At 41.1% G+C, this 10,470-nt stretch overlaps 1 protein-coding gene across 1 annotated transcript in view; it reads left to right on the top strand.

Moving 5' to 3' along the window:
• The first annotated feature begins 7,152 nt into the window (after window positions 1–7,152).
• The window catches only part of LOC309548186 (uncharacterized protein), a 130,148-nt gene continuing 126,830 nt past the window's right edge, over window positions 7,153–10,470 (top strand). The window contains exons 1-2 of the mRNA XM_082248142.1: window positions 7,153–7,495; window positions 9,585–9,843. Of these exons, the coding sequence (XP_082104268.1) occupies window positions 7,183–7,495; window positions 9,585–9,843 (572 nt within the window). The 5' untranslated portion in view covers window positions 7,153–7,182. The remainder of the gene's footprint in view (window positions 7,496–9,584; window positions 9,844–10,470) is intronic.

Genomic DNA, 10,470 nt, shown 5'->3' with positions numbered 1-10,470 from the left:
ATCACACCTATATGTGTGTATGTGTATATATACATATATGTGTATGTGTATATTTACCCCTATACAGAAGTTCAGATGTTATGCCTGCCTCCAAAGACGCCCAAAAAATGCCCAAAAAAACACCTGCAACAACACACCTGGGCGTTTTTGTTGCAGGCGTTTTTTTGGGCATTTTTTGGGCGTCTTTGGAGGCAGGCATAACATCTGAACTTCTGTATAGGGGTATATATACACACACACATATATGTATATATACACATACACACATATAGGTTTGATAGAAGCGGAGCCACATCCCTGCAAATAATTTCATTAGCGCATGGATGGGGTTCCGCTACTTTCACACCTATATGTGTGTATGTGTATATATACATATATGTGTGTGTGTATATATACCCCTACACAGAAGTTCAGATGTCATGCCTGCCTCCAAAGATGTCCACAAAAAAGCCCAATAAACGCCTGAAACAAAAACGCCTAGGTGTGACAGGAGCGGAGCCCCATCCCTGCTCTACTAAAAATTCTAAGACAAACAATGTTTTTCCTATAGCGGTCACCCTGACATGGATGAATTCGGTCACCCTGGCATAAAAGGAGCGGAGCCCCATCCCTGCTCTACTAAAAATTCTAAGAAAAATTATCTTTTTCTTAGAGATACTGGAGTCCATCTGTTGTTACTATATGCTTGCTGAGGCTATCTCATTAATTTGAGTGGCCATATTGTTCTGGTAAGCTGCTTCCTAACACCTTACACAGTGGTGTCCCCTACCCGCACTTCCCTGTGGTGTCACAAGAAGGATACACTGTATGATTTTTGGATACCAATTGTGTTTTGGATACTCACATTCTCATCTTTCACTTTTTGGGACTTTCACTTGCACAATTGTTTTTTTTTTTTGGACTCATCACATGTTATATTGCTGGTCATTTTATGTTTTTTGTAGTATTCATTTATGTACATGGATTAGCGCTACATTATTTTTTATTTATGGCCATACAATAGCATAATAAAAAATAAACCATGTATAAAGTCTCTCAATATGTCACATTTGTGTTGTTCTCATCATTTAAATCGGCTTTCCAGATAGTTTATAATTTCCCGGTGTTTGGAACCACTATTCAAGTAGGTTAAAACTTCCTCCACCACACCGCTTGTGCTTACCCCATAGGTAGTGGGCACTCACCAAATAATATTGGAAATCAGCACCTTGTCTATACACGCTATCTCCTCTCCTCTCCAATGCCTCTCCTCTGCACCAATCCACGTCTGCAACCTCACGAGCCAGGTATCCCTCACATGGGTTTAATGGTATAACTCCATCATCACTCAGACATTTCTCATAGGTATATCAAGATCATTGGTTGGAGGAAAGAGAAACGGGGGGGACTGATAGTGTGATATCGTTTTGGTAATTTATTGATAAAACAACATACACTGCACTCCCCCTTCAATCATCTGCTTACATTAAAAGTAAAATTTCAAGCAATATGTATATTCATATGGATAAAGATCACCGAGCCCCTCTCATCGTGTCTGCACTGCTCCATGCTGCTGTCAGCGGCAAGTTCTGGAAGTTCGGCCTTGGCATCTGTGTATCCAAGGAGACCGCGTGCTTATGCTCTGACGCGTTTCGTCATCACGACTTCTACCAGGGGCGTGGGTATGTCGCTGCTTATATATATAGATTCTTAAATGACTCTGTCTGCATTTAACCCTTCAACCTTGGGCAAAGCTGAATCGGGCATTTGCAATGGTCTTACATACCTGAATAACATATGTACCCCTGAAAACCTTTATTCATAATTGTACGTAGAATAAGTTTTAACAAGCCCAAATAGGTTTCCATACATATAACTACAGGGTGAATTGGCTAACTGGCTGGCACCCTGTGTTAGGTGGGTGGCTGGCACAGGGGCTGTGGGTGGCTGGCTGGTACAGGGCCTGTGGGCGGCTGGCTGGTACAATGCCTGTGGCTGGCTGGTACAGGGCCTGTGGGTGGCTGGCTGGCTGGATGGCACCCTGTCTGTGGGTGGTTGGTGGTCTGGCACCCTGTCTGTGGGTGGCTGGCTGTCTGGGGCTGTGGTGGGTGGGTGGGTGGGTGGCTGGCACAGGGGCTGTGGGTGGCTGGCTGGTACAGGGCCTGTGGGTGGCTGGCTGGTACAGGGCCTGTGGGTGGCTGGCTGGCTTTCTGGTACAGTGCCTGCGGCTGGCTGGCTGGCTGGTACAGGGCCTGTGGATGTGGGTGGCTGGCTGGCACTGGGCTGCTGTGGGTGGGTGTATGGCTGTGATACACTCCCACGAGACTAGTCCAGACTCCAGACGAGGCTGTCCAAGGCGAGGGATGCAGCTTAAGAAGGCAGAATGACGTCATAAAAATATTGGCAATATCGGGCAGTTCCGGGGCAGCTCACACTTACCTCTTGCTGAACTTGTTCAGACGTGCTCCCTTCAGGCTCTCAGCCATGCTGGAGGAGGTGGATGGAGCCAAAACTGACTAGGCATGGAGGAGGAAGAAGTTCCTCCTCTGCTCTGAATGCTGGGTCCTCTCCTCAGCCACATAATGTGACGTCACAGGTTGCTAGATGCCAAGAGGCAGGCGATTCTAGTAGCCAGTGCTGGAGGCAGCAGAGAGGCCAGCAGACAGTGCAGGGCAGTGCAGGGCAGTGCCGCTGCTCCTGATTTACACTAAATGTGAGTGACACAGCTTCGGCGCCCCCCATCTGCGGCAGCCCTGGAGCCCAGAGAGGACTGGGTTGCCAAAGGTTCCGGAACTCCATTCCACCGCGTTCCGGCAGAAAAAAAGCCCTGATCAGGACATTGATAATCAGTACCCTGATTATCAGTGTAGATGTCCCTTTTAGAGAAGTTGGTTATCAGCTCTCTTCTCCTCTCCTCATGCTGTGAGCATGAGGAAAGGAATGCTGATTGGTTCTTTACCTCTGGACACTGTGATTACAGAGCGCGCCACCCACAGCAGGAGCTATCACAGAAGGCTGTCATATGAACTAGCCGGCCGCTCTATAGCCAAGTGGCAATTGGTTAAGGGGTGTGTGGCAGGAGGTGTATCCTATGCCTACATACTTTTGCTAATAGGTGTCCCTCATTCCCATCTCAGAAAGTTGGGAGATATGGGTAAGGATACATATATTTAAAAATAAATACTTCTTATATTATATAAAAATATATATAATTTCAAATAAAACTTCTGCTTTGAATAGAAAAAGATGATGCCACTTCTTCTTCTACTTCTCCCCTTTCCTTACTCCCATTCCTCTACTGGTCCTTAGTTCACCTTCCCTTGTGTGGCCAGGAGCCAGTATTGTGGCATTGTGGTAACCAGGGCTGATACTGTCCACTCACATTCCTTTCTTGGGAACTCAAAAAAAGCAGCTGCTGGAATCAAAATGGCAAGTAGGAGGTGAGGTCTTTTTCACCAACCTTCTCTGCAGATACCAGTTCTGCTCCCCTTGTCACTGGTCACTGCAGCAGCAGAAGTCCAGACCACCCATAAGAACAAAGGTACCTTGGATTTTCACCGTTGCAGTAAGGATGCAGGAGAGTGATAAACTAGGGTTCACTGACCTCTGCAATCACTGAATCCACACGTGACCAACCATGAGCTTTTCAGGAATTTGAGCTTCAGTCTGTACATGTGCAGATGAAATAAATAAAAAAGAATTTGCTTTTTACATGACTGGATAATTAAAGCAAATATTAAAGCAAATATGGATTCAACTTGAGTGAAGATTCATAAATCCATTAGTAAATCAGCTTCTGTGAGTCTACCAGTCCACTGAGGTATGGGTAGTGTGTCACTATTAAATGTACTGTATCATATTACTACTCTATTGCTAATGCCCTACTCTCTGTGTGTTATTGGATACATAAAAGGCAAGCAAATGTCTCCTGTGCTCAAATGTTGCGTAAAAAACAATTAAACGATTGCTGAATTGTTGGCATCTAGAATCTTGCTGCCCTCACAGGATGATGGGTATCCACATAAACTGAAAGCATAAAAGACAAGAGAAGGGAGCACCGACCTAGTGCAACTCCATAAAACATTCATTGGAAAATCATAAAAACCACGCCATACATTATGCACACAAGAGTATGCTAGGTATAAGCATAACAACAGAGGATTCCTTTGGCTATCCAAAGACTGCAGGAACAACACACTTAATTACGACAAGAGACCTTGAAGGCGGCCATATGGATAGGGCTTATGCGTTTCAAGGGAGAACCCTCTTCCTCAGAGCAATGAGGAAGAGGGTTCTCCCTCGAAACGCATAAGCTCTATCCATATGGATGCCTTCAAGTTCTCTTGTCGTAATTAAATGTGTTGTTCCTGCGGTCTTTGGATAGCCGAAGGAATCCTTTGTTTTTATGCTTATACCTAGCATACACTTGTGAGTATAATGTATGGCGTGGTTTTTATGATTTTCCAATAAATGTTTTACGGTATTGCACTAGGTCGGTGCGCCCTTCTCTTGTCTTTTATGTTGTTGGATACATGTCAGGTAGTCATCTCAAGTTATCAACATGCTGTATGACTAGTGATTATCAAGGGCGTCGATAGTGTTGGGTATGCAGGGTACGAGCATCTGTAGGTTAGTGCCCTCAGTTGTTAACTGGCCCAAGTTGAATACTTACTGTATTACAACCGTTTTTATTTTTTCTGATGTATCTCCCACATAGAACAGGCAACAGGGCTACTTCAAAATACAAATAATGAAGGATGATTAACTAGTGTAGTATCCCAGCATTTTGCTATTATTTTATAAATGGGTATGACTGAAAGTAGAACACTGTAGGCGATTCAAACAGGTATAGGACCTTTTTTTTTTAAGAGTTCCCGGAAAAATGTAAAATTGCACGTTTTCCTGCGCTGCACAAAAACACGCTGCCTTTTGCAGATGCATGTGGGTCCCATTAAATCTCAATAGCACTCCATCTATGTAGGAAATGCACCTGCCAAAATGCATGGTGCTGCAGTACCACGTGTTTTAGTGCGGTGTGATTAAAAAAAATTGTGCTGGCACCTATTTTGTGTGTTTAATTTCATTAAAATGAATGGGCTGCCCCATGGGCTGCCCCAAAACACACAAGTGGCACTCGAATGCACCTACTGGTGTGAAAAAGCCCTTAGTGAGTATCTACTATGTACCAATATGAGATTTTACAGATATCTACTGTAATAATTTTCTGTTTTACTACCTCAACATTATGTGATACTAACGCTGATTTATGTACAGTATTGTGTTTTATGTAGAAACCCTTCCACGTTGATGAATATAATAAATTGTGAGAAAATTATATTGCAAAACTGTTTTATGTGTTTAATAATGTAAAAAATCTCAAAGATCCCTGAAAAAAAAGGCAAACTATTTGTTTTCAGCATCTGCCTGTCAATCTGGGCCACAGGTAACAGTTGCAGAAGCATCTCTGTGCTCTTTGGCTGGAGTCACTTGCCTATATGAAAGGAGAAATGTTACTGTTATTTACGTATATCTGATGAAATAAGCATTAAAGCGTCATCATTTTTATAGATATGTACATATATATATATATATATATATATGTAATATTTCCACCAGTCCCTGCGCTCAAGGAGCTTACAATATAAGGTCCTATACTCACATTCATACATACACACTAGGGCCAATTTATAAAGGAACCAATTAACCTTAACCTACCAGCATGTCTTTGGCATGTAGGAGGAAACTCATACAGGCACAGGGAGAACATGCAAACTCCAGGCAGGTAGTGTTATGGTTGAGATTCAGACTGATGACCCCTGTACTGTTCCACTGGTTTCTTCAAACCTAGTAGTTACTTGACTACCCCTCCTTCATGCTTCACTTTTTATGGAAAGAAAAGAAAATGCAGACAAATTCTATAATCAAAGTTTTCTGAATGACAACTTATTAGCTGCTGGTAACCTAGCACACTGGTTGATATGTATTGGTGGTACATGTCGAATGTTCACTAGATGCAGAAGCTACTACTAGTCATCAAAGTGTCTGCTAATAATAGTTAAAGTAGTCGTAAACCCTTACGTATACCGACTGAAGTTACTGGCCTCAGACTATACACATACAGATGAAACAAGTCATCCAACATAAGTTGTACCTGTCTGTCTGCAGTTTTTTCTTCTTTACATCCATTCAAAGTCCAGAATTTATAAAGCTTGTCTGAGTTGTCATAAAAAAAGAGGCAGAGAGCTGAAATTACACTCTGCAGAGCTTAGTGAGGGGAGTTCTGACTGGAGGGAAGGGACACAACCCCCTTCATAAAGCACACAGGAACAGAGCTGAGGCTGTCAATCAGCTGGAGATCCCTCTCCTGTCACCATTTTTTTCTTGGTGTCAGGAAAACTTATCAGAAGTGATTCATGCTGATAGCAGAGGAACAAGGCAGCAGACAGAAATTACATTTAGCACTCTTAATTGAGACAATTACACACGTTTAGAAATTTACCTAGCAAAATGATGACATGTTCACTTACACTACTATACTTATGTTACCCGCTCTGTGTGTGTGTATATGTATGTATGTATGTATGTATGTGTATATGCAAGCTATATATATATATATATATATATATATATATATATATATATATATATATATATATATATATATATTACATTCCCATCAGCTGGGAATTCAAAAATGTGTGTTATATCGTTATTTTTTAAATAAACATTAAATATGGGAGGCTCATATGACATTAGGTTATGGATTTCCAGCTCTTGACCTTCAGACTGTCATAACTGAATCCCCATATGTAGGGAGTTGTCACATCTGTGAGGCATAAGGCTGTGTGTGTAATTAGGATTCAAGCTACTCCGATCTGTAAATAACAAACAGAAAAACAGTTAATGCTAGCCTGGTGGGTATGTTTAAAAAATCCTGGAGCTCCACCTGTTGGCCTAAAATGCATATATAAAATAGTTATATGCTATAATTTAAATGTAATAAAAAGTATATACATTTTAAAGTGGATGAAGGTAAATGGCATAAGCATCAAGTTATACACCTACTGATGGTGGTAATTTTGGCTCAATTGATTTTATTTACTTTCCTCTATTTAAGCAACAAGAAACAATTTACCTGAATAATAATTCTGTACATGCTTTGTATTTGTGTTTCCACTGCAGTAACGCCATCCTATTGTAGATATGTGGCTCCCTATGCTGGTGATGTTGGGTATAATTTATCTGTACAGATGGTACAGGCAGAGCCGGGTTATGGAGAATGTTACCAATAAATATGTCTTTATAACTGGATGTGATTCTGGATTCGGGAACCTGCTGGCGAAGCAGCTGGATAGTCGTGGAATGAAGGTTTTAGCTGCTTGTCTGACAGAAGCCGGGGTTGAAAACCTGAAGAAAGAAACCTCCAAGAGAGTTCAAACTGCACTCTTGGATGTCACTGACAGCCAGAGTGTTAGTTCTGCTGCCAAGTGGGTTTCATCTATTGTAAAAGATGAAGGTGAGGGATGTCTTTGTTATACTTTTTTTGAACTTTATTCACACCTCCATGAATCATTACTGCTAATTCTACACACTGAGAAATATTTTTAGCTATCTTTGTACTATGTTTGCAAAGACTTTCTCACTCACCTTAATTATAAAAATAATTATATGCAAATCAGATCAAAGTGATTATTTTATGCAGAACACTTATTTGCTGTATTAGACAAGGCTTTGTCACTTCCAACCCATGAAGTTTGTACATTTAACTATAGCTCTAAAACATCTTTGCTATTCTGGTTCAAAAAATGGAAAAGCTTTTTTTTTTTTTTTTTTTTACCTCCAAGTTTATGGCCAAAACAGCAGGACAGTTATCTGGTAGGTTCCAATGTGGTCTTGGTAATGAAAGACTGAGGGACTTAAAGGCATTGTACAACAATGTATGTTGTTTTACCCTAGGTATTATTATAGTTATATTCACTGTACTGTTTGTTTGCCTTACCTTGTAATGGTGGGCTTACATGTTGTGGCTGCAGTTTCTAGTGTTATGGGTGATTGATTCCATGTATTCATTCACCTAGCTTGTCCTTATTCACTAAAGGGGACAAGCAGCTTCTTGTTCTGGGCTATACAGTGTCCAATCCATGCCTTGCCATTTGCTCTGCATTGCATCTCAAATGTGGGAGTGCTAATGTGTTGAATATCTCTTCTAGCATGGTGAGCTCTCTGTGAATGCTCTGCCTGTTTATGGCTGTGTCAGATCTAATTACTATGTAGTGCTAACCCTGCAGGAGCCACTGAATTTGTGTCTTGGTTCTTTTCCCCGCTTTGAAGCAGCAACCAGGAAAACAGCAACATTCACTCTTTTGGCTTAATAAACAGTCTAGGATTTGCCTTTTTAGAGTTTATTGCAGAGTAACTTGGTTACCAACCGTCCCGCATTCGCTGGGACTGTCCCAGGATTTCAAGTAAATCCCGGTGTTCTGTGACTCTGGGCTGAATCCTGCAATGGAGTCCAGTGTCGTAAAAAGTTCCAGCACTTGACTCCACTAGTCCACCTGGCATGGTGACTTTATTAAAAAGTTTAAAATTACACTTACAATGAGGCTGACTATGAGAAAAACCAACCGGCCACGGTGTCACCCAAGCTGACGTCACATGTATTCTCCGGCAAGATGCTTGCAGGCATTCTTCTTTCTGGTTTGTCATAGCGTTAAAGGGTAACTCCACCTTTGTGGGTAAAAAAAAATAGCAAATAAAGAAAAAATAATATATCGTATAAAATTGCGACACAAGTCATGCTGTAATTGAATATTATTAAAAATTACCGTTCCTTTTCAAGCTGCAGCTGCTGTAATTTTCTGAAAATGCACTGCAATATGGCTACTGGAGTTGTTCTGTACACAGAATGTGTACTGACCACACCCCAGAAACATAATTTGTATGATTGGCTCACTGATTTTCACAGAAGTCTGCCTAAGATACAAATCAGATTTCAGGCATCTCTTGCATCAAAAATGTCATTTTTGGGGAGATACTCCCAATAGGAACACGTCTAAAGGGATGCAGGCCCAGCAGCTTCCCTCATTAGTGCTCTGCAGCTGCACAGGAGCACAGAGGAACAAACAGTGATTTCTTCAGAATAACAAAAGGTGGGAATCTGCAACAAAGGTTGTTGTAATTCTTGCAATGTATCTAGATTACCCAGAGGGGAATTTTTTTTTTTTCTCAACGAAAGTGGAGTTACGCTTTAAGGGCCCATTTACACATATACTTTTTACAACAACACGTGAATGGCATTACATTGCCAGTCATTTTGAGAAAAGTAAGGTATTACAGTATTGGGCAAATCACCCGCACTGCAGCCACCACAACGCACATGCACATTAATGCATTGTGTTATTGTACATGCGTTATCACACTGTATATTGTGAATGAGCCTTTGCTATCATATAAATTAGCTATGAAGTTGCTCTGACTGCAGTGAATACCATAATAATAATATTTTTAGATATAACCCTATAAATGTTTTAGACATATTGGGTCTTTAAAGGAATATCTTTGGTTATGCTCATTTTAATGCCATTCTTTTTTCCATTTCACTACAGGACTTTGGGGCCTGGTAAACAATGCAGGAATAGAAATCCCAAGCTGTAACAATGAATGGCTAACTAAGGAAGATTTTGTGAAGATTTTAAATGTAAATCTGCTGGGTGTTGTTGATGTGACAATTAATCTTTTGCCACTGATCCGGAAAGCCAGAGGACGTGTAGTAAATGTAACCAGTGTGGCTGGTAGACTTACAATGTGCGGTGGAGGATATTGTATGTCTAAATATGGAGTAGAGTCATTCTCCGATAGTCTTCGGTGAGTTGGTATGGTGATCCAAATGTTTGTTATCATTTATTGTAGATCTTCCCTTTAGAAGCATATTTGATAAAATTGAAGATGCATTTTGTTTCAACCATAAAAGCATGAAAAATCAACCAACACTGCTCAAATCCAAAGTTGTCGAAATATGTGGTGATCCTTTCTGCAAACTTTCATTGCAATAGATAGAAATGAGCAAGTAATAAAAAATGCACTCCACTTTTAGAATTCTCATAATATCCTAAATCAACCTTACCTTCAATCTTGGACAGATTTACCTTTCCTGTACTGACAGTGCTAAATCCTATTTTACTGCACACTATGAGCTTTTCAAAGTGTGCATTAGCCACTTCTGGACCGCCCTATAGCAGATTTACTGCTACAGGGCGGCCTTCCTGTGCATGATCACCTATATATATATATATATATATACACGTGATTTTGCACTTCTGCCTAGGGGGCGTGTCAGCACTTGACTCCACTAGGTGGCAGCTTCTGCTGTGAATAATCACAGCAGAAGCAGATCTGCAGGTGCTGGAACTGGAAGTCCGCCAGCACCCTCTGATCATCGGTAAAACACACAGAATGGAGATCTGCCTATGTAAACAAGGCAGATTTCCGTCC

The sequence above is a fragment of the Pelophylax lessonae genome (assembly GCF_965119305.1).
Source record: "Pelophylax lessonae genome assembly, chromosome: 2".
Classification (NCBI taxonomy): Eukaryota; Metazoa; Chordata; class Amphibia; order Anura; family Ranidae; genus Pelophylax; species Pelophylax lessonae.
Note: the sequence above shows the minus strand (reverse complement) of the source record. Positions and strands in the feature narration are given on the sequence as shown.